The 25,115-nt window shown below is 39.8% G+C and overlaps 1 protein-coding gene across 3 annotated transcripts in view; it reads right to left on the reverse strand.

Moving 5' to 3' along the window:
• Positions 1-3,185: 3,185 nt before the first annotated feature.
• The window catches only part of LOC112838788 (contactin-associated protein-like 3), a 204,326-nt gene continuing 182,396 nt past the window's right edge, over positions 3,186-25,115 (reverse strand). For 2 of the 3 annotated variants that reach the window (XM_073878174.1, XM_073878173.1), the window contains exons 18-24: positions 24,553-24,792; positions 23,778-24,008; positions 22,418-22,551; positions 21,515-21,602; positions 10,548-10,778; positions 10,229-10,300; positions 3,186-6,202 (exon numbers count right to left, since the gene is read on the reverse strand). In XM_073878174.1, the coding sequence (XP_073734275.1) occupies positions 6,009-6,202; positions 10,229-10,300; positions 10,548-10,778; positions 21,515-21,602; positions 22,418-22,551; positions 23,778-24,008; positions 24,553-24,792 (1,190 nt within the window). In that variant the 3' untranslated portion in view covers positions 3,186-6,008. The remainder of the gene's footprint in view (positions 6,203-10,228; positions 10,301-10,547; positions 10,779-21,514; positions 21,603-22,417; positions 22,552-23,777; positions 24,009-24,552; positions 24,793-25,115) is intronic. The other variant, XM_073878175.1, reaches the window with a different exon arrangement.

A 25,115-nucleotide genomic window follows, 5' to 3' on the forward strand; every position in this document is an offset into this window, starting at 1 on the left:
TTTCTCAGAGTCCGTAGTCTCTCATGGTTCATCTCTCCCTCCGATTCCGCCCCCCCCTTCAGTTTTCCCTTCCTTCTCCTAATGTCCTCCATACTGTTCCTTAGGTTCCATAAATAGGTGAAACCGTATGATAATCATATGGTGGCTACTTTTCTATCCTCGTAGAAATTTCTACTGAGCTGTGTTGCTTTAAAAAATTCCATTGATGAAGATTTTTATGGGGCAGACTTACACACTTTGTTATCCAAAGTGTCTTCATTTTGCACTCCCTTTTCACAAATCTTCTCCGAACTGTAGGATTCTGGGTTGAATGCCTGCATTTGCATATAACAAGGGAAGGGCGGTGCTTCTATAATCGCGGCTTAAAAACCCAAGGTCAGGATCCTTCTCCTTAAATCTGATCCCAAAATGAGGCTGGAAATTGGGGTCCAGCCCCACTGATTCCTGCTCCTCTTAACTGTGAACATCCCCTGATGTGGAGGACCACATCTGCTGCTCCCGTTACTTCCCTATAACCATGGATAAAGTGGCTCCAATGTCTTCAGATGGATGTGAAATGGTAATTAACCAGTTACTTTCAGTTAATGAATTTTTCCCATGGGGTCTGAGATATCTGAATCAACTGTTTATATTGAAAAAAAAATAGCCAAATAATCATTTTACTTTCCATTTCAGTTTACTTTATATATATGTATATATATATATATAGGATCTCCAAGGCATCAACTGACTCAACAGAGCAGTAAATTATAATAGCACTCACTGTGGGTTAAGGGCTGTGCTAAGCCCTTCCCATGGGTTAGTTCACTTTGTATTAGGAAAATAAATGAACACAATTAGCTTTAAACCAGAAATAGTACTTTGAATTCATTATCTTAAAATGTTTCCAACCTTGTCTTTAAAGTGGCCCAGCAATGACACAGTCCTCCCTTCCAATAGGATGCATGGGAAACATTTTTATACACACCCTTGTGCTCCTATATTTTAATAGATGGAAAGAACGCTCCTTGAGGGCAACTAATTCCGTGTCTCAGGACAGAGAAATGAGAGAGGTTATGGAACATCATGTTGCTGACAGAAAACAATGTTTGCTTTATTATTATTTTTTAATGTCTGGGAATAATTCTGGAAGAACAATGGAGTCAGGGGATACCAATCTGAGAGACAAGAGCGAATACTAATTATCATGATCATGATAGGTATTTGGAACAAGTTGAGACTGTAAAGAGGCATAAAGTAAAAACTTAATATAAAGGAGATAAAGGTAGCTGTTATCCAAACTTATTTTGGAAGTAATTTTGATTAGAATTAGATTGCCAATAAATGGATTTTCTGCTTAAACAATTTAGCTCATCTTTGTTTCTAAGGAGCTCCTACAGGTTCATGCGTCAAAGTAGGAAAAGCTGGGTAAATGGAACTATGATGAGTTTTAGAAAAAGTAAGTCCTGCCCCTCAAAATGTGGAAAAAGAAAAAGAGGGTTAAGTTGGTTCTGAGAATCACAGAAAATGACCAAGTAGGTAACAGATCTGTTAGGGACATAAAGCACCAGATGCAGCTACAAAGGTTCTATCTTAAGAAATGTCTTCAATATTAAATACATTATAAAATCTCATTTTCCAAGTCTAAAGGCAAGTGTAGACCTGAGAAAGAGGCATATTCACAAAGAACGTGATAAACTGAGTCCAGAGTCCCAGCTAGGACCCCAGACATCATTTTAACATATATAATGATACAATAAAATGAATATATATCATTTTTTGGTCACAAAGGATGGCAAATGTCTTACATTATTAGTAATTCTGAAGCGGAAGCTTTCCTAGGAAGTAGGCCCTGAGCTTACTTTCCCAGCCGTGTGCTTTATATATGATGAATCCTGCCACACATCCTAGCCACACAGACCAGTCTTACTAAAACACAATCTGTACTTATAATGAAGTTACACCACGTATTATGGCTGATGCTCCAACAAAATGCTCAGCAGTTACTGCAGCCGGAGCTATACCCAGCAGAACCTGTAGAGAAAAACAAGGCTCTTGCAACCTGACTTCACTCCGAATAAACAGTGTTTCCTTGGAAAAAGCAACCTGGACTTGCTTTGAGGGCCTATGTAGAGGGGGAAATGAAGATTGCATGGCAAGGTAGTTAATGTCCCTGCTAACAGGAACTCTCTATGATCCTGGGAATAATGAGAATTGTTTTGTGTTGTTGTTGTTGTTGTTGTTGTTGTTTATAAAAACTTGAACTCTCTCTGGACTTAAATTTGCTAAACCAGTGCTTATGAACACTTTCATCCCACCAAAAAGTTGTAATACTCATATGCAGGTTTAAGTAGCCCAAAGATCTATCACTAATAATATTTTTATTCAGCTGTAGTAAGTATTTTCAACGTGTGCAGAATCTGTTAATGCCCTAGAGCTTGAAAATGTGCCCATGGGCTCCAGGGTAGCCATTTCTCCACCCTTTGGAGTGCAAACCACTTCATGTTTATTACTATCTTTCTAATTCTTCCTTCCATGTTGCCACTCATGATGAGCCAGGCTGGGGTAGAAGGAGACAGCCAAGATCCATTGAAGGCACCGAGGGACTCTTTAAACATGTTAGTTACATGGATTGCAAAACAATAGATTAAGCAACACAATAAACGTGTTTTCATTTACTATGGGTCGACCGCATCCCCCTTGTTGGAAGACTATTTCAACATTCCAGCTACATCATCAGAGCTAACTTATACTCTCTACAGAAAACACTTCAATCATATTTGTCTTCCTTCAAGGCAAGAACCATGAACTTCATATTTTATTCTTAAAAAATCCACTGAAAACAATTATGTATCAGATGTTCTGTAAGGAAAGAAAACGAAAAAATTCCGGAAGTAGTGATTATTCTAGACACGCAGAATGCCCCAATATGTTTTTCTACATTGCTACATAATACTGGAGAGGTAGTGAAGGGGGGCTTTACTTCAACATGGAGTAAGCAGGGGTTCTGAAGTTCTAGTCCCAAAAATAAGCGTTAATTATGTACTATTTTCCTTTTCTATTTGAAAATAAAACTTGGGGAATTATTATCTTTTAACATTTATTTCATAGAAGGATGTTATTTGCAAACTGGAATGGTATATTTATAGTGCTCAAGAGACCGAACTCTGGGGGGAAATCTTGTGCAACCAGTTGTGAGTATATAGTAAACATTCAACAAATAACTTACTGATTGTTAAATTATTGTTCTCTGGTAAAGGTTTAAATATCTACATTCATAGATATCTTAACTTGTAATAATCAGTACATATTAGGTACTTTATGTTTTACTTTGTGTTTGATAATTTAAATACCATCACAAATAATATTAACAGAGCACAGTATTCTCTCTATATACAGTAGAGATAAAGTAGTACACACACCACAACAGAATATATACATTTGCACATTTTTTAATATTTTAGGGGAAAAACAATATAATTTCATAATTCAAATTTCAATTTCTCTTAAAAATATTTTCCTAATTTAATTCAAAAAGGTTATTTTATTAACAAATAAGCAGGTTAAGTTTACAAATCAGTAAAGTGGGTGAAACATCACTGCAATTTGGTACAAATATTTTGTTTTCTCTTTTAAAAAGAGAGCAGAATACCATGAATTTCACTATCTATAAATCTGCAAAACGCCAGCTATCAAAGTGATTAACATTTCCGGAACTTAATATGATCATTTGTTAAAGTTGCAGTGATTTCAGGATGTTAAAATTCAGCTATGCATTAACTAGAACCTATCATTTTTGTCTTGGATCCTTCTCCACTCTGCATAGGACTTTTTGAAAAAAAAGTATGTATATTATTCCTCAGGGTAGGTTCTTCATATATTACTATGTTGAGACCCTGAAAATCCTTCATTATTCACTTAAAGAAACTTCAATAAAGGTATAGTACTGTGGTAGATTAACTTTGATCTCAGCCTGCTGGTTCAAATCCTTATGTAATCCCCTCCTGTTGAGTGTGGGCAGGACTTAAGACTTGCTTCTAAACAACTGAATTTGGCAAAGGGCTTGGGCTGTCACTCCCATCACCACATTACATTATATGAAACTCCCTTTTATTAGCAGACTTGCTCTAGAGTCTCTCTCTTTCTCTCTTTCTCTCTCTCTCTCTTGCTGGCTTTGAACAGAAGCAGGCTTCCATGAATCTTCCAGCAGTAAGGACCTGAATGCTGCCAATAACCATAAGACCAAGGATTCACCACCTGAGTCTCCAGATGAGGACACGGTCCTGGCTGACACTTCACTGCAGCCTTGCAGAAAACGCAGTAAACCCATGCCCAGCTCCTGATCCACAGAAACTGTGAGATAATATATGGGCGTTGCATTAAGCCACTAAATTGTGGTAATTTGTTAAACCTCATAGAAAACTAATACGAAACCATAAGAAAGAAGGTATTTTTTTGAGAAAAGACTTAGTATAGAGGATATCTTTTTCTCTTGTTTAAAAAAGTCACAGAAAAATAGGTATACACTCAAAGACTCGAAGGTCACAGCAAGGCTAAGTGTATGGAGTTCTGGGTGGTCCTGTTGTGGTCAAAGGAAGCAATCTAATTCCTGGCAGGCATATCAAGAGTGTAGCACATTTTATTTATAACTGGCTAGTTAGTGCAAACGGTGGGCTCCATGCAAGTATCTTACGACCCCTGCCACATGAGTAGTTACTGGAACAATTCCCAGGGTTAATACAAATTCTTTGCTCCTCTACTCTGCAAATATCCCCGAATATGAAATGAACTCATTGATTTTGGGTACACTGATGGAAGCTGACTCCAAGATCCTAGATTCTTGACCAGAATGACAGATTTAGTTCAGATCCTACAACCTGCATTTTCCCTCAGCATAAGCATCCTTCCACTGATACTCCAAATGGTTACTAGACTGAGATGGTATTTCAGGGGATGGTTTGCCTAGATCGGTTCAAAATTTAGAAAAAGGAATGGAGAGCTTTCGTTCAAAATGTGACTTTTCCCAAGTAAATGAAAAGACAGTCGCAAGAAATCAAATTGTTGTGATAACCTTCAGAACAGGAGAACCACAGGACTGCAAAGAATAGTGACCTAATCACGCCACATTTGAAGGAAACAAGTTGAGGATTATATTTCTTTCCAATGAAATGGAGGAAGGATACATTTGCAGTGTTAAGTATACAGTTTATACCTGGGCACAACTTCAGTTAGAAAATATACATTTTGGGGAGATCATCAGATGATCTTTATCATAATTTACAAAGATTAAAATGACAAATTACAAAGAAAAATAAGTGAAGTATTGCAGACTGGAATGCTTTCCACGCTCTGCTACTTATGAATTTTTCTGTTCATAAATGAACAGAATACTACAATTTCATAGCTGACATTCAGTACTCATTTCATCACTAAAAATGTATGCAAACTCACTTAAAAGAGACAAATAAAAAAAACAATTGGCAAAAAAAATGGGTTTTTCTAGGTTTCTAGTGCATTTTTGGCCAGTGGGCTCTGTTTCACAGGAAGATGGAAACGTACTCGAAGACCATCCGAGAAGCACTTCCCGGCTTTCAAATGTCAGTAGGTGATCGATAAAGGAAGTAAAACACAGATTTCCACGCAACACAAAACACTAGAGTCCAACTTTGACTTTTATAAACTTCCGTGTCTCGTTTTTAAGAGAGTAGGGCCACAGCTCAAATCCTTGGTTTCACTTAAAACCCCAAGTCGTTATGCAAAATACATTTGAATTTTCGACGACCGGGCCAGAACAGTCAGAAACTGCCACACAGGGATTAATGAGCACGCCTAAGTCACTTCTACTTAAATAGATCATGAAGCAGCACGGAGCAGCGCCTCCCAGGACCACACTCGAGCAAGCTGATGGTGCTACACAGCCATCACCTGTCCCAGGGGGCCGGGAGGGGCTGGGCTTCATCCACTGGGAGCCCTGGCTTAGCGAGAAACTCATCACATCACCAGAGCCCTAAGTAAGCCACCGCTGCCCCTCAGAAGAAATATTCTTTCTGGCTTTCACTAATTGTGCTTTGCATGTTGACCTCACTTTTCAGAGCAGTCTCAGCGTTGTCTCCAGTTTGGGGAATATTTGACTCATTTTTTTGGTATAACCATCTTTGTTGATAAATCCGTATAGCTACGGCAGTGATGCTGAGCAAGATAAATATCACAACCGCTATCACACCTGGTGGGAGAAGAGAAGGGAAAAATGTAATCAGAATGCAAACTTTGTGGATAGATAGATAGATAGAATATAGATATTATAAAGCTTTGTTTACATCATATATACATCACCAGGAAACTGGAAACTAGGTGGTATCAAAACACTGAGTTTGCTTCTAAGTCCGTACATCTGTTACATACAGCAGTTTTATGCCTTTTTGCTAAAGCTCTATCAGCTTGGCTTTCAGTTAATGCCCTCATGCTTAAATTCAGAACCGCAGCGTGGCCTCTTAGGTCATGCCCACACTGCATGCTAATGAACAAGCATGTTTTCATTATTTTAAAAAGATAGAGTGTACAGCCCTGTCGTAGAGTAAACACTTACATATAAGTATGTTAACAAAAATCTGACGCTGATGTTCTGCTGACTTACCAGTTCTGCAGTGAGTATACCACTTGTTTCTGTGAGGCTAAAAGAGTCTTAAGTGATCTCTGCTGCTGGGGGGCCATGCCTTATGTGTGAGCCCCTTCAGTTGCTTGTGCATAGGGCCTGTGACTTGTTTTTAACCAACGAAATACAACAACGGTGATAAGCTCTACCGGGTTATGTGATTATATTACATAAGACTGTAGCACCTGTCTTATGGGACTGCCCCTCTTCCTGGTGTCTGTAAGGAGGCAAGCAGTCACGGTGGGAATCCATATGGGAATCCCTACATGGCAAGGAGCTGCAGGCGGCCTCTAGGTGCTAAGGGCAGCCAGCAAAAATCCAGAAGCTCTCGGTCCTACAGCTACAAGGCTGAATGCTGCCAACACCCATGCAGGTGAGGAGGTGGATCCTTCCCCAGAGGAATCTCCAGATGAGACCTCAACCCTGGCTGATACCTTCACTGCAGGCTCTTGTGACCCTGAGCAGAGGACCCAACTAAGCTGTGCCCAGACTCCTGACCCACAGAAACTGGGACACAATAAAAGTGGGTTGGGTTAAGCTCTAAGTGGGTGGTAATTTGTCAGGAGCAATAGGTAACCGATATACCATCATATTAGAAATTGTAAAAATATAGATAACATTCAGCTATAGGGAAAGTAGATTATTTGACATCTCCTGTGGGTAACGCTGTAAGTACCGAATGCATTACCTATGCCAGTGGTTCCCAACTTTGCACAGCAAACGATAACTCAGAATCTTTGAGTGGGAGGCTTGGACAGCAGTATTGTTTTAAAAGTTCCTCAGATTTTTTTTAGAACACTGTCAGGTTTGGGACAGTCAAATGAGGCCCAGAAGTGTTTGCTCAAGCTATCATATTCATAAAGAATGAATGTTTAATCCATACCAAAACAAGGAGGTACCAAAAAAAGCATCCACTAGTCAATATACGTTTAAGATGACTGACACAGGCATTAATATTCCATTTAGCAAATGTTAGAAAACACATTACTGTTTCATGATGGGAATCAAGATTTGTGTTATAAAATGAAGATTCTTCACTATACTCTCGGACAGACATAAGCTAATGGAGCCCAACAAACTCGAAGTTTGGTTGGGTGTATTTGGTCACAGGGATTCCTGAGCAGGTGCTCAAGAACGTTTTGAAAGATTCCTAACTATTAATAGGTAGAATAATCATCACTTTCAACATATTTTGCATCTCACTTGAGAACAAACAGTAGAGTTGCTTAATTACTTTTATGTTTCGTTATAGGACTTTGCTTTAAAGAGCTACACCATATCCAATCTTAGTGTCAGGGACAGTAACTCAATAACAGCAGATCAGGACACTTGATTATACAATTAACCGTCACCATTATCCTCAAACATCCAGGATGTTATTAAGTATGTAATTGATTACTAGCTGGTTTGTTTTGTGAGGTTTGGTAGGGTCCTAGAATAACTTCTGTCTTCATCCACTATCTGAAGAGATGGAGATAATCTGAATAATGTATCGGATGCCTTCCATAACCTTCCTTTCAGCAATTCCAGCATAAATGTGTTTGTGACAAGCACTAAGGTCTGCCTGCCTCTGCATCTATCTACACATCTGTCTCTTTCTCTATCTGTCCATCTACATGATGGATCTCTTGGCAAGAAAACCCTGTGATGCCTGGTTTACTGGGTGTGGATGTTATTTAGGTGAATTCTCCTTTCCTATATTGTCCCCTTGGCTTGCAAGAGGAGAAGGTGATACAGTGCAAAACATACAGATATCCATCTTTTGAAGTAATCCTTTAAACAGATCAAGTACTTTACATGTGGGTGCAGTCTGTGATCACTTCGACAAAGGGCTGCGAATTCTACCCAGAATTCTACGCTGTGGGTCAATATACTTGGCAGCTGACAAACCACATGGCAAACGGCCACCGCACAGATAGAAGGCAGATCCAAGTGAATTGCGGGGGCCAGTAACCTGAGTTGTTACCACCCTAACAGCCCACATGCTCTGATTCTCCATCCCGTCTATCAGGAGCCAAGTAGGATTTCTCAGGGGAATAATATTGGTGCAACTTATTTACCTTGTACAACTTGCCAGTGATATCTAGCCAAACGCAATAAGGCCCCAAAGACCACATCTTCTGTTCTATCACCAACCCATCATTGTTGCTCTCTCTAAAAATGGCACCAACCACGACATTTTGAATTTTGGGACTTTGATTCCTATTTTGAAAATATTAATCACATTTAAGTCGATTTATTTTAAGTCAGCTTTTGTTTTATAGCAAAGTCTTCTCATTAAAAATAAATGAGAATGGTTCAGGTATAAGATTTGATTTATATTTTAACACAAAAGTATTCCTTTTAGATATACATTATAAATAACATATACGTTTTCTGTTCTTGGAGTTTGTGAAATCAGGGGATCATATACTTCATTCATTACAAAAACAGAAGTAGTTGAGATAGGGATGGACATGTTAACATTCTTACATAGATTTGGTCAGGGCTTGAAAATGTCTGAATACCTTCCTAACAGTCTGGAGAAAATTGGCGTCTTGGTGAACAGAAGTGAAATGAGCACATCCAATCTGACCTGGTGCACAGCCTGCCTGAAGAGTGGACACCCACTTGCATCCCCCAGCTCGAGGACTAATGCCCTTATTTGGAATAGCAATGGAATGGAGAGCAGTTCACTTCCTCCTTAGCAAGCAGAGTTTACAACTGACGCATTTCAATAATCTAAGTAAATAAATGTAAATGCTCTCTGAATCATAAGGAGGAAACTTGAATATTCATTCTTTAAATCAGACCCAAATAAATAGTTTCAGAGAATACATTGGGAGATATTTAAGATGCAATTATTTTTACCTCTTCAAATATATATAAATAGATAGAAAATATAAATATATATTATATATGAATATATATTTAAATACATCTATAGTTTAACTATAGGACTTTGCTTTAAAGATTTACAGTATATCCAGTTTTAATGTCACATATATAGAATACATATGACACTAAAAGTATATATATTATACAAACATACATGAATAATTATATTTATAAATATAAAAGATATATATAAATCTAAGATAAGACTGACACCAGAAACAGTTTTGTATATTTATGTTTAGAGAAATCTTTAAGTTTTCTATCTTTATATTTACGAAAATGACAATTTGCATAGTTTCGGTGCTTCTCTCACCTAATGTTTTATTTTAATATTATTTTTTTATTTTAATATTATTTTTAAAAGTTTTGGGCTAATGGACTGGAAGGCCCATGGCTATTTTGAATCGAAGAAGTAAAGGTGAATATGTCATATATACACACACACATATATCCTGAACATATGAATGGGCATTTTCAAATGAAAAACCTTATTATTCCGTAGCTTGGCAACTATCCTTTTAAAAGCCTCTCCGTGGAACCACGGGTTCCTTCCACTAAGCGCCTGCAGATGCTGACTTGGGTGCAATCCCATCAAGAACATCAGCAAATGTGTGTGGCCTGCCATTGACCTCGCACATCAGCGCGGATTCTCAGACACTTTTTGGTTTATGCCAACAGTGACAACAACGCCAAGGACCGGGTCATTCACAGCCCTGTTACCTCCGATGACAGCAGAGTCACTTCTGTCAGCATTAACTAAGGGTTCTCCCCCATCTGTTGGTCCAGAACCACCTATAGTAGAAAAAGGGAGAATGACAGAGGCGAGAGGGAAGGAGGACTTTGGAGACATTCACAAACATTCCACAGAAGAGCAGAGCATTGCGCTGGTAGAAATGAACATGAAACCAAGACCAGAGCATGAAACCAAGACCAGAGCATGGCCAGGCGAACCAACAGAGGGCTTTGGAAAGCTCCGGGATGGAGCCCGGGGTGGAGGACCGCGGGCGGCGAGCGCGACCGCGGGCGGCGGGGCACGCACCTGCGCCACCTGCAAGCGGGCGGGTGGCCTCCTGCGCCGGGGCTCCGGGTCCCGCCCCCTCCGCGCAGCGGGACGCGGCGGTCACGCGTCCGCGCACGGTGACCGGGGCAGGGCCGCCGGGGCGCAGCGCAGCCTTGAGCGGAGCGGCGGGGCCGAAGCGCACGGCCGAGAGGCAGCCGGTGAAGCCGCGCGCGCCGGCCCGCAGCGTGTCCGGGTCCGCGCCGGCGGTCTCTGTGGGCAGAGAAGGGGGCACACGTCAGGGCGCGGGGGCGCAGGCCTAGCCCGCGTCTGCACCGGAGCGACGAACCGACCCTCCCTCCGAATCCTCTGTCCTTCCTTCCTTAAGAAGAGACGGCCAGGGCCGGTACCTGCGGCCTGGGCCGGTGACCCGCAGGTGCTAACTCTGCGTGTGGGCAAACCGAAGCTTCCCTGGAGGCAGTCACGCCGTACAAAGGAATGAAATCCTCTGCCAGTGCGCTTTTCAAATGATCATTACAACATTTTGTAACAGGATTTGTGGCCAATAATCTAGGTGGTTACAGTGAAATGTCTCCTGAGCTCGGGGACAACAGTGCTCTGGGAACCCCTACCGCAGTTCTAATCTCGCCATTTACACTTTGGTCTGGCTCACTGTTCTCAGCCCCATAGAGGCCCCTCCCTAACCACAGGTGTCATGGAGGAACCCCACCTCCCCCTGCCTTTCCCCCTTCACAAGGGTGGTCTCTGTCCCCTCTCCGTAAGTCTAGGCTCGCTCCCTTTCGTGGCCCCTGCCCTCACTTGGATCTGACCGAGGTTGTATAGCTAAAGAAGAGCAGCGGTGGACCCAGGAGAGCAGAACATCCATTCCTTCACTTCGATGATGAGTAGTTCCTGCAGTGCACTTGCTCAGTGCGCCCCAAATCTGACCAGGGGCAGTTAAGTGCAGGCTGCGAATGTTTCATGGATGCTCAGGGAAGCCACCTCAATGTGGGGACACTTGGAATCTGCTGTCAGACTTCCTCCCTGCTTCGGTGTGTACACTAGCTGGTCAACAACATCTTTTCCTACCAACCGTAAACAGCAACCAAGAATTTATCCAGTGGTTTCCACAGGCTGGGCACTGTGTGAGGTCTTTGCCAGAGGTGAGAACTGCTCACAGCATAACACCATGAGTGCTTTTATTCCTACTGGAAGCTGGTTAACATTAGATTTTAGAAAACCAAGATCTTTCACGTGGGGCGACCTGGATCCAGGCTGGCTACAGTAACCCCCTTTTCAACAGGATATTATCTCTTTTATTCTGTCAGTATCTTAAACATATTCATAATTGCTCACATTAAGGGATAGGTAAAGGGGGATCATTTCTACTTTAATGAATGCATACACCATCCATAGAATATATGTATAGACTCTAGAAGTGTTTTTTTGATTGGCATAATAGCTGGTCTTTAAGTTCACCCTAAGAACCTCAGCTGTGATCCAGTGTATCTTAATGTTGTAGTTAAACTCTTAGGGGACAATGTTTCCTTTGAGTTTGAGTTTTTCAGGGGTACTGTAAGCACTATGTAAAAGACCTCTAAAAGCAACTAAAATTAGGGGCATGTTTACATTGTCATAATCCTAATAAACAACTCTCTGAAACCTAGAGCTATCTTGGGCAGGTTGATTATATGAGGCATCAAGGAGCTTTATGTATGATGAATTTCAGCTACATTCTTATAGTGAAGTAAAAGCGAGCTTGAGACAACTCAATTAAATGATTATATTAAAGAGTTCTTTTGGGGCTCCTGGGTGGCTCAGTCAGTTAAGGGTCTGCCTTTGGCTCAGGTCATGCTCTCGGGATCCTGGGGTTGAGCCCTGCATGGGGCTCCCTGCTCAGTGGGGAGTCAGCTTCTCCCTCTCTATCTGCCCCTCCCGCCCCCCCCAGCTTGTGCTCTCTCTCTCAAATAATCTTTAAAAATAAAAAAATAAAGAGTTCTTTAAAAATCACTTAACTTTTTTTTTTTGCATTCAGACTATAGATATTCCGTAAAGAAAGGCAACCTTACTTGAATATACTTGAGAGAATGTCAAGAAGAACTGAAAGGGGAAAACACTGTAATAGTAACATAGGACTTCTACAATGCGAAAATACTCAAAAACAAAACAGTACAGGCCAATTAAAAGTCTCAGCCGCTGAGCAAAAAGAGGGACTGGACAACACTCACTCTCCTGGTCAAAGTCTGACGTGAGCGCTACCAGGCTAGGGTCACAGAACAAATCCTGGGCAGACATTTATCTTAATTATTAATTGGACTAATTTTGTCAAATTTATTTTTTAAAGATAAATTTAAAAATTTCTATAGGCAGTGCTATTACTCAAGAAAGAAACATCAGTAGAACATTATATTGCAGTCAAGAATTTGTACTTGACATTTATACCTATATATGGGTTGGGGGTATGGACATGTGCGGGTGGGCTTTTCTGCCCACCTAGCCTATTAACCACGGAGCTGTGGCCATGATTTGTATGCTTGTTGGGTATCGATATACATCGAAGGGTTGACTGCTCACTGTTGCCTCTTGCCTTCAGATTTTCCATCCTTAGGTCATGATTGTGATTCACTTTTGACCGGAATAATTCTCTAGTATTTTCCTCAGATGGGATGCACGGTCAATATTTAATCTCCATCCTTCCTTGTTATCCAAAATATCTTTTCTTAACCTTGTCAAATACATTATATATTAGATGCTTGCATTGTGTCTCATTCCTCAGCAATGTTAACCATATTCCACATCATTTTTTTTATCCCACTGTAACAAATGAGAAGTTGGATGCTGATGCCAAAATCATTATTATTTTCATTGTGGTAACTTCTGTCTAGAAAGTTTGGAAGATTTTTCTCTGTGGGTTTTGCAATTCGGAAATTTTCCCAGTTGTATGTCTTTTCTCATCAGAATTGATGAGAATTTCTCATCAGCATTCTTTCAATCTGCAACTCAGGTTTTCCTTTAGCTCAGAGAAAATTTTTTTTAATGCATAATTACTGTCTTTGCTTCCAATTCTGTTTCTGGATCTCTAATTATTCCTGTTAGGTTCTCTCTTATTTTCCCTCCTAATTTCTCTCTCTTAATCTTTTTTCTCTGCAGTTTGAGATCGTTTCGCTCTATAATATTACAGGCCAGTATTTGAGGATAACCAGTGATGGTTATCACCTTCAGATGACCAAGTGAAATCTTGAAAAGCCATATTTACTTTAACCCCCAGAGCTGGTGGGTGCAGGTGTGACTTTTCTCAAATTTCCTTGAGTGCCAAGTTTCATCCTAGTTGTGTCCTGTCTTCTTTAACAGCTCTATTTTGACGTGGGAATTGTGTTTGTTGTCTTTAATCCTTCTCTCCCTTTCCTTAGGGGTGATGTTATCTTTTTACTTGTTTATTGATTGGTCTGCTAATGAGGACTTCATGGTTGGGGATCTTATACGATAGGGGGCTCCTGGCAAGGGGGAGGCTGCAACTTTTCTGCCCCATACCCAGCAGCGGACCTGCAGGCTGATCCTCTAACCCCAAAGTGTAGGAAGATGTCTTTCTCCCTCATCGTCCCCACGGTAGAAGGAGTGTGTTCCAATCACTCAGTCCATCCTCCACTCCACAAGGGGCACTGAGGATGGGCACAACCATGCTGAGCGGTGTTGACTTTCCCTTTGGAGATCAAACTTCTTTAAATTCTAGATAAATGACACAATTAGAAAATGAGTAGTAGAGGGGCGCCTGGGTGGCTCAGTCATAGAGCGTCTGCCTTCGGCTCAGGTCATGGTCCCAGGGTCCTGGGATCGAGCCCTGCATCGGGCTCCCTGCTCGGCGGGAAGCCTGCTTCTCCCTCTCTCACTCCCTCTGCTTGTGTTTCCTCTCTCGCTGTGTCTCTCTCTGTCAAATAAATAAATAAAATCTTAAAAAAAAAAAAAAGGAAATGAGTAGTAGACAGACTTTTCCAGTCTGTCTTTCCAACAATTCAGAGCTGCAGGGACCTGATTTTCAGACTTGGAAAGAAGTGAATGAATTAGTCCTTCCTCCCCGAAACACACGCCCACCACGCACCAAACTCTCCCAGCACCTGCAGCTAACACCTGAAAAGAAATCAGGGATACTTTGGGACCCTAGGTGCTTTGAACAAGCAATGCCAGTAGGTACTTACTGGAAGACTAGTCTTTAGTAAATAATACCAACTCTTCATGTAATGACATGTGAGCTGTCTCCGCCACTCTTTTACTCAACAAGGTGATACCGTCAGAACTCTACACAATTGCTGCTCTTAGTTCCTTAGTCCTTTTCAAAAATTGTGCAGCCCCTCCCCATGTGGCCCTGCTCCGGCTCAGCAGTCCTGGGCCCTTCCAGTTCTCCCCCCCCATCTCCCATCACACCCTGTTCTCGAACAAACTCATTCACACGTCAGAATAAACATCCAGTTATGGCTCATCACTCACCTCTCCCTGCTGCATGTGCAGAAGGGCTCTGGCAAAAGAAATAAATCTCTAATAGTTTTTTTTTATTATTATTGAGATACAATTCACATTGTATCATACAAGGGTCACATAAGACTGACCCTTTTAAAGTACACAATTCAGGGAGGTTTTGTATATTTACAAAGTTGTAAAACCATTACCGGTATCCACTTGCAGAATCTTTCTATCACTCCAAAAGGACCCGGTACACATTAGATTCCATGTCCCATTCCTACCCTTCTCCAGCCCTGGGCAAACCTAAACTTTCTGTTTCTACAGATTTGCCTATTCTGGACATTTCATACAAAATAAATCATACAGTATGTGACTTTCTGTGTTTATCTCTTTTCACTTAGCATAATGTTTTCAAGACTCATCCATGTTGTGTCATGTGTTGGTACTTTATTACTTTTTATGGCCAATATTTCATTGTATACCAACAAAATACTGGCCATAAAAAGTAACATTATACCACTTAGTCGATGGCCATGGGGGTTATTCCCACTTTGGGTTATTAGTGGAGAATACTGCTTTGAGGATTTCTGTACACCTTTTGTGTCCGGACACACGTTTTCAATTCTCTTGGGTTTATACCTAGGAGTGGTCATATGGTAACTCTGTGTTTAACTTTCAAATAAACTACCAAACTATTTTTCCACAGTGGCTGCACCATTTTACATTCCCATCACCAATGCACAAGCATTCAAATTTCTCCACATCCTCCACAACACTTGTTCCTGTCTTTTAGTGATATCTTGTGGTTTTGATTTGCATTTCCTTGACGGCTAATGATTTTGAGTGTCTTTTCATATTGGTCATTGGTATATCTTCTTCGAAGAAATGTCTTTGATTTTGACCTCTGACCAGAGGTCAAAATCCTTGACCATTTTTAAATGGGGTTATTTGTCTTTTCGTTTAGTTGTAAAAGCTCTTTATATACTCTGTGCAAAAATTTCTTATGAGAGACATGACTTGCAAATGGTTTTCCTCATTTTGTGGGTTGCCTTTTTACGTTCTTGGTAGTGTCTTTTGAATCACCAAGGTTTTAATTTTGATTAAGTCTGATTTATCTATTTTCCTCTTGCTGCTTGTGAGAAACCATGATCTAACCCAAGGCTTTTGAGAAGCCTTACCTGAGAAACCATTGCCTAACCCAACATCACAAAAAATGCACAACCATAGTTTGGTCTAAGAGTTTTATAACTGTAGCCCCCCCCACACACACACACACATTTAGGAGTATCATCCATTTTGAGTTAATTTTTCTAAATGGTGTGAGATAGGGTCAACATTGCTTTTTTAACCTGTGTATATCTGGTTGGCTCAGTACCATTTGTTTAAGAGACTATTCTTCCTCCATTGAATGGGCCTGGCACCAATATCAAATGTCAATTGATGATAAATAGTTTTATTTCTTGACTCTCAATCTATTCCATTGGTCAATATGTTTATCCTTATGCCGATACCACACAGTTTTGATATCCATGGCTTTGGACCAAATTTTAAAATCAAGGGTGAGACCTCCAACTTCATTCTTCTTTTCAAGATTGTTTTGGCTATTTGGAGTCCCTTGCATTTATATATGCATTTTGGGATTAACCTGCCATTTGGATTTTGATAGGAATTTTGTTGAACCTGTAGATCAATTTGGGGAGTACTGCCATATTAGCAATATTATGACTTCCAATCCATGAACACTGATGTCTTTCTATTTATGTAAATCTTCCATAATTCTTTCCAGCAATCTTTCATAGTTTCCAGTGTATGTGTCTTACACCCCTTTTGTCAGTTATTCCAAGGTATTTTATTCTTTTTGATGCCATTTTAAATGGAATTTACATTTCAGTCTTCATTTCATTTCTGTATTATTCATTCCTAGTATATAGAAATACAATAAATTTCTATATATCAATCTTATATCCTTGCTCAAACTGTGTACTAGCTCTAATAACTTTTCTCAAGGATTCCTTACAAGATCACGTTCTCTGCAAATAGAGATAGTTTTGCTTCTTCCTTCTTGTTCTGGATACTTTTTACTCTTTTTTTTTATTGCCTAGTAGCCCTCACTCAAACCTGTACTACAGTCTTGAACAAAAGCAGTGAGAGTATACATCCTTATCTTATTCCTGATCCTAGGGCAAGATTTTCATTATTTTCCATTAAGTGTGAAGTTAGACGTGGGGTTTTTGTAGATGTCTTTTTTCATGTGAGGAAGTTTCTTTCTATTCCTAGTTTGTTTTTCATTATGAAAGCACAGTGGGTTTTTTTCAAATGCTTTTTCTGTGCCTACTGAGGTATCCACGTGGTTTTTGTCCTTTATTCTATTAATATGGAGTATTACATTGATTGCTCTTTATCTGTTGAGCCAACCTTAAATTCCTAGGATAAATCTTACCTGGTCATAGTGTATAACAATTTTTCTATGTTACTGGATTAAATTTGCTAATATTTTGTTGAGGACCTTTGCATTTCTATTCATATTGCTGAAATTTTATAAACTTTTTGTATCTTCCACTCCATGACTTTCCTCCTAAATGAGATAAATTCTTAGGCAGACCATAGCAAAGACAAACACACGTCACATAAGTCAATGGAGTTTTTAATATCTAAACTGTTGTCTGTCCATGAAGGTATCAGTAGGTAATTTCCACAAATTATGTATTACCCAATTCTCATATATGGAGTTCCATTTCAACATATGATCCTTCAGTGGATTTTCTTTCCCCACACTAAAAATTGACCCACTATGATTTATCTGCATGACTATATTGATTTGAACTAAATGCAACCTATGTATTCTTTCCCAGGAGGAAATAGAATGGCACATCTTTATTCTGCACACTTCAGCACAGATTTTTTGTTTTGATATTTTGGGGATCTTTGCTGTTGTTGTTTTTTAATGCACAAAAGACAAAATCAACAGAATACCATTTATACAAAAGTCTTCAGAGAAATAAAACTTGGTAAAAATGTTAGGGCACCTCACTGGGTTGTATTTTAAAGCACTCATACTTTAGGATTACAGGCTACATCCAAGTCAAGACTAGAAAGAAAATTAGAAATCTAATGATTTGCATTTTAACTAGGATTTTACTAAAATTATTTTATAGTAACTGGGAACACTTAACCTGAGTGGTCATCATTAATAAGACCACTGAAGAATAGGAAGAACAAGAGCAGCCTGTTAATTTAGAAGATGATCCTGAACCATTTTTCCCAAAGCACATTAGGGTAAATAATAATAATGATAAATTAGATTCATCATGAACATTATTTTATTTTTTATATTCCCTATTATATTGCAAGTGCCTTGAGGGCAGGTATAGTATGTCTTGTTGCTAAGCATTCAAAAGGTCCAGGGAAATACAAGTGCACATCAGGGACCAACAAAGCATTTTTAATGAATGGATAGCTCTTTAAGTCAAAGTAGCTAACTAAAAATAAGTACTGGATATCTTGCCATGGTTTGAGACAACTTTCTTTGGAAAAATTAATGCCTCTTTTATTAGCCAATCTATTGGTCTATTTTACTATCAGTTTATGAAAGGAAGCTCAGTTTATATTTTCCAAATCTGAACAAAACAAAGTAGTCTACTCATAGTTACTAACTGGTAACTGGAAGCTATCCTGAAAGAAAATTATCCAAAACATGAAAAGTTTTATTAGCCTTTGATCAAGATGAGTACCTCTAGGTACAGATGAAATGAATATTTATAATTTTATTAGATTCAATTTCTTCAGGCAATAAACTTCATTGCTGAATTTCAACTTTAATTTTTATAGCCTGAGAGAGATGCTTTTGACCATTCTTTTTTTTTTTTAATGTATAGCATTAGATTCTTTTTTTTTTAAGATTTTATTTATTTATTTGACAGAGAGAGCGAGAGAGCACAAGCTGGGGGAGCAGTAGAAGGAGAGGGAGAAGCAGGCTTCCCGCTGAGCAAGGAGCCCGATGCGGGGCTCGATCCCAGGACCCTGGGATCATGACCTGAGCCGAAGGCAGACGCTTAACCATCCGAGCCACCCAGGTGCCCTTGACTATACCATTCTTGAAACATTAACATCTTCGATTCCATGCTATTGCCCTCTATATATTAACTTGTAGGAAAATAAAAATTTATATGATAAAATGTATTATTCTCCTTTTTTAATTAAAATGATTTCCTTTATATAAGGCAGTTTAGTTATTAAATCAATTTCCATAATCTATGGCGTATCTATTTACAGATAATAAATTCAAAGCTAAATTGTCTTTAAAAGTATTTCTTTGTCAATTTCACACTTCCTGATGGCAACTTTTCTACCTTGAGTCACAAACACTTCTGAACATGCCTCATCGCTCCTGTCAGAGGCTGGAGTCACTGAGGACAAGCACTTGTGTGGGGTGTGTTCCTTTTGTTCCTTGACCCTATCTGTCCTCATGGCTGGGAAAAGAATGCACACAGACACCCGCTCCCACAAGGAAGGGGGGATGACACTGCTGGGGGCAGACGGGGACATCTCTCCACTCACAGACCTCCCCTGTATGGGAGCCCGGCGCTGAGGCTTGCACACCCCTAAGATGATCAATTCCTCACTCTGTTAAACCAAGGATAGTAACTCTCCATCCGGCCAGAGACTGGAGCTCAGCATCAGATAAAAAGGGAGCAAATGCTTTTCTGCTTGGGTGTTAAAAACAATTATCCTATTCACCTGACAGCCAAGGACGGGGTTCCATCCCACTGTTCTGTGAAACTCAAAGCTTTGAATTTTTAGGAACTTCATAATATCCTCTAGCTAAATGTATACTGTTATTCTCACGGGTGAAAGCCAGAGGAGGAGCTTATTTCTTTCCAATGTTCTCCCAGTTTTTGTGGTTTTCTATACTATGCCACTGTTTTAAAAAGAATAAAAAATCTACTGGGTGTTCTATGTAAGTGATGGATCACTAAATTCTACACCTGAAATTAATATTGCACTGTATGTCAACTAACTAGAATTTAAATAAAAACTTGAAAAAATAGAATAAAAAATCTACTAATACACAAAAACATGGATGTCCAGAAATGACACATTTCTGACCCTCTCTGATGGGCTGCAATAGCTAGAAACTTCTTCCAACGCTCAAGGGGAAACAACTGCTCTCATTTGTATCTTGGCGCTAACTTCTCGATGACTATTCTGCACGTGCAGAAGGGACAGGAACAGCGAGCCACACCAAAGCACCAGCAGCGCAAGCTGCTTTTCTGCCAACACAGCGTGGAGGCCAATTCTTTATCCACCTTAAGGCGTGATTAGAAAGCAGGACCACCACTACAGCCTGAAGTTGCTATTCATCATATGGTGCTAAAACTGTATTTTCACAGCAAAGAACTCCGGGACCCTCCTTAACTGGCTTAACCTGCACCTGTAACTGCGCATGACCAACACGGAGCTTCCGGTCATCTAAACGATGCGCGTTTGTTTTTACCCTTTACAAGGGGCACGCTGGGATTTGTCACATTTCCTCTGAAAAATAAGAACTCATCATTTTATTGCCCATCATCTTTTTGAAAACTGTGGTCATTTTAATAGTTACTGTGCTTCTCTCACCGTATTTTGAATATCCGCCCATGTGCTGTCTCTAAATCTCCCCAGTTTTGTAAGACGTTATATATGGGGGGGGGGCAGAAGAAATTATCAAAGAACCAATGTGCAAATGGCTGAAAAGGTAATAAAGATTCCATGAATTATCTAGGACTAAACAGAGCCAGATGGGTGTCACATACCAGAGCAGGAATAACACACAATACCACAAGATTTCTCCCAAATAACTTTAAATATCGATAGCACATACAGTTTACATATAAAAGATCAAAAAGAAAAGATACCTTTCAAAATTTATTTTTATTTCAATTTAATTCAAGGGTAAAAATAAAGGCATAAATAATTTGATGCCTAAGTAGTATAGTATGCTTTTACTCTCCTACTTTAATGGAGAATAACTCACAGCCATAAAGAGTGTGTGTGGGATCTTCAGGTCCCGACTTTCGAAGAGTAGTTGGGAGCATTGAACACATCTCAGAACAGGGCCCGGTCTACTGCCCAACACGTATTCACTTGCTAAAAGAAAATTAAGTCTTTTCTCTTCTTTTTGTAAATGTAAATCTATATTTATCATTGAATGATTCTGCATTTGACCCCTGATTAATATATAATTTGTGAACGTGATACCTGCTTTGATTTCGCCTTTCCTCAATGGTTAGAAAAATACCAAGTTTCATTCTGCTTGATTGCCAAGGGAGAGGGTAAGTGTGGAGGAACTTCTCAGGGATCACTCTGGCTCACCTACAGACAGCCCTTACTGGTGATTACAGGCACACTCAGACAAAAGAGCGGCTTCTACCTTGATTGTCACTCACTGGGAAACCATGAATATGACAAGGAGCTTCTTTGAGCATGATGAACGCTTCCTGTGTTTGCAACCTAACACTTCTGATCCATGTCATGGGGTTGGGGGAGGGGGGGACGACGCTCTTTCTGACACTTACCTAAAATTGTCCCCAACATAAGGGATTTGACAGCATTGAATTCTGTCCCTGATGACAGGATGACTTGTCTCCTTGCATTCTGGTTAATCTATTAAATATTCCACAAGAAGCAAACATCAAAATGGAGAGCAATTTTGATAATAAGAGAATGAGAATCAGAGGGAGACCAAGAAAAATGGTAAAAATGAGCCATACATTCGAGCTATCACAAAGGTTAAAGGAGAAAATGGTTTCATAACAATTTTTATAATACCTCAGATTCCACACCACGCCCCCCCACTGCCTATTCTTTTCCCTTTATTTGTCTTCATGGTTTAAGGATCTGTAATTGGTACAATCCACAAAGGGATGCAATAAGCTATTTCAAACCTTAAACTTTTACTTATTTCAAATAGAAATTAGTAACACGAGCAACAAAAGGTATTATTCACACAGATTCAATATATAAAGGTTATTCTTCAAAACCCAGTGACAATGAATAATTTAAACACTGACGCTTTTAAAAAATGTATTCCCACTTTAAGCAAAATCTTGCTTTTCCCCTTGTGTTTACATTTCCGCAGGCCTTGCTTTTTTTTCTGTAGTCAGATGGGAACAGGTTCCCATTCTCCCATCTCCAGTAATCGCTGGGAGAAACTAGACAACATTGCCCTACCGATAAGGACAGCCTGGTATTTCAAGTGGTCAAATATTAATAAGAACCTTGTCAGCCTCTTGCTAAACAAACAAACAACATTGCTAAATAAAACACTTTAGCTACGTTTTCTGTGCCCAGGACTTTATGGGAAGACTGTGCTGAATATGTATTTCTTTTACTAGGATTTATTATCAAAGTCTTGCTGGAGGTCACACACTAAGTGTCACAGGTTTGGTTACTCTTGCCTTTGTGAATCTACCCCTTACCTCTACAGAGACCACAGCCGCTTCTCTGTGAATCTTCACCTGGTGAAGCTGCCCATCGGCAAGGTTTTTAAAACCAAAGTTAAAAACATCAGGTTCCTGGTGCCTGTCCAGCTTATACCTGATCTGCAAAGTTCCTAAAGAAGACAAAAAATGACACTTTTAACTAAAAAGGAATTTCATAAAAAATGTCAATGCAGGTTTTAAAGCACATTTTGTTTTTATTTGTTTCATATAATTTGAATTTATTGAGCACTTGCTTAAGGACACCAATAATCCCTGTTCCTGGAAGAGTGATCATTTGTGTGCTATTCCAGGGCCAAATTCAGAATCCAATTATGCTATTTAAAAAGTCAAGACCAAATGGTCTTTTTCCAAGTTCTTCCATTTTCCTTAACTAAAGGAAAAACTCTAAGTTAAGCATATGAGAACTCGGAGCTAGGCTCGAAGTTAATTATTCATGTGGTATTCATAGTATTAAATGGTAAAACCTCAAGCAATATTGAATTAACATTCAGTTTCTATAAGCATCACTTCTTTTAATGTGACTTATTTTAATGCATTTTAATGTATTGCTGACATTTGCATAATGAATTTTTTTTTGTGCACAACCAGAATTTTTCTAATTTTTCTGCCATAATCAAGAAACAGAGGAAAGACAAAAGATTTGCTACAATATCTAAATTTCCTGATGTCCTTCACAGATATGCCCACTATCCCATAACTCCCATACTGCCCATCATAGGTCCTCCGGAACGTAAGTCTCTGCCCTTCGCCCCTGTGAAGCAAGGTTATAGCTTGGTTTAATTCTCCATCTCGAACAGTCTTGGAAAGACTTGGTGGCCATGGGTTGGGTAGCTCTTATCCCACTTTTCTTTGTACGTAGATATGACATGAATGATTTTTCAATCACTAATGAGTGAAGAACAATCATATTCATCTGGTCCTTAGGAATAGTGGATTTTAGATAGTTTAATATACTTCTTTACTTCACTCAGAAGGAGGAGGGAATATTTTCCATGTACAAAACGAGATATCTTGTTTCAGAGTCAGTTGCAAAACTAATTTATTCATGTACAGAAGGAAAGACTTCCCGGAATAGCAAGAAGCATAGCTGCACATCAAATACCTAAAACGATCAGACTTTCATGGGAGAGATGTATCTGAAATGTAATCATGGAAATGTTAACTTTAGTGATAAACACTTGAGGTTGTCATGAAAAATAAACCACCGCTGATAGAACGAGAATTGCAAGCCATGAAATTGCGTTTCCTCCGTGTAGTTTGACACCTAACGGGTCCCCCTCATTGTGTGCCTAATGTTCTAATTCAGTCTCCCTGTTCTTACAGTCTTGACACTCACCATTGGGGGCAAGGATAACGGACAGGTACTCCTCATAGAAGGAGCTCACGTAGAGGAGTAAGCTGGGTGTCCCTGTGGTCCGGAAGCTCAGTGTGGTCATTTCGCCGGCCAGCGTCAGATCCTCATGAAATAAAGCTGCAAAGGAGCTGGAGTTCTTACTGGAGGTGTAATTAGAATGTTCTTGAAAGTTGTAGATAACTGATGAGCCAGTTCCAAAATACGCAGAAATCTCTGGAATGACACTCATTTTGGTTATGTTAGCACTACGTGAATGCAAGGCTCTTCTCTACGTGTATTTACACGGTATCTCTAACCCTTAAATATCTCAAGAGAGAAAACAAGAATGTCATGCTTTACTGGGTGTTTTTAAATTTTAAAAATATTTCAGATTAAAAAAATAATAAAATATGGATAAAAAGATAACTTATCCCCATGCATATTTGCATGATGTAGAACTGAGTAACAATATTTTATTATGGCCCACAAAATGCTTCATCTCAGATTTACAGAGCATTAAATGCCGAGTGTAAATATATACTTAGAGTTATTGTTCTTCTCAGTGTTGCATCGATGATGCTGGATCCAACAGAAGTCCTCACGAGCTTCTCAAGAATAGAATCATAAAGGGACGAATTTGGGAGAGAAACAGCTCTACTTTAGCCAATCACAGAGAACTGCCTTATCCTTCCTTTACAGGGTCAAATGCCAGAAACACAAGGCAAACAGCCAAATGAGGTGCCTCCGTCTCCCCGTCCTGCTCGTGGGGCACACTCACCGCTCTCGCAGAATGGCCCGTCATATGCAGAGAAGGCACAGTCGCAACTGATGCCCCTGGGTCTCTCTCTACATCTCCCTCCGTTGCGACACAGGTGTCCATAGCTGCTGCAGTGTCCTGGGCACCCTGGCTCCACGCCTGGTGTCATTGTGGCCCTTTCTTCCAGGTCCAGGGCCAGCCCATTCAACCGCAGCGACCGAATGCACCCCAGGAAGCCTCTCTGTCTGGTGGCCGTCCCACCTACAAGGGAAACACCTGCAACTGCAAACGTGCTCCTGGGTGTCTTGGTGGCATTTCGACTCCACGTCCAACTGAGGCCGTACCGATAATGTCAAAAGAGCGACCCGCCGTAAGTTTTACGAACACAGACAGACAAGTTTGAAAACATAGGCTGATCACATATTAAGATCCATCAAATGATATCGAATAAACCATTGACAAAAATATTTTCGAAGATGACCTTGGTAAATATTTATTCTAAAAATACTTCTTCAAGTGATATTTAGAAAGATTTGTACACTCTTATATCGGTTCCTTCATAAAAAAAAAAAAGACCCATCTAT

The sequence above is a fragment of the Callorhinus ursinus genome, unplaced genomic scaffold, assembly GCF_003265705.2.
Source record: "Callorhinus ursinus isolate GAN/ISIS: 27379988/994484 unplaced genomic scaffold, GSC_fseal_2.0 scaffold28, whole genome shotgun sequence".
NCBI lineage: Eukaryota > Metazoa > Chordata > Mammalia > Carnivora > Otariidae > Callorhinus > Callorhinus ursinus.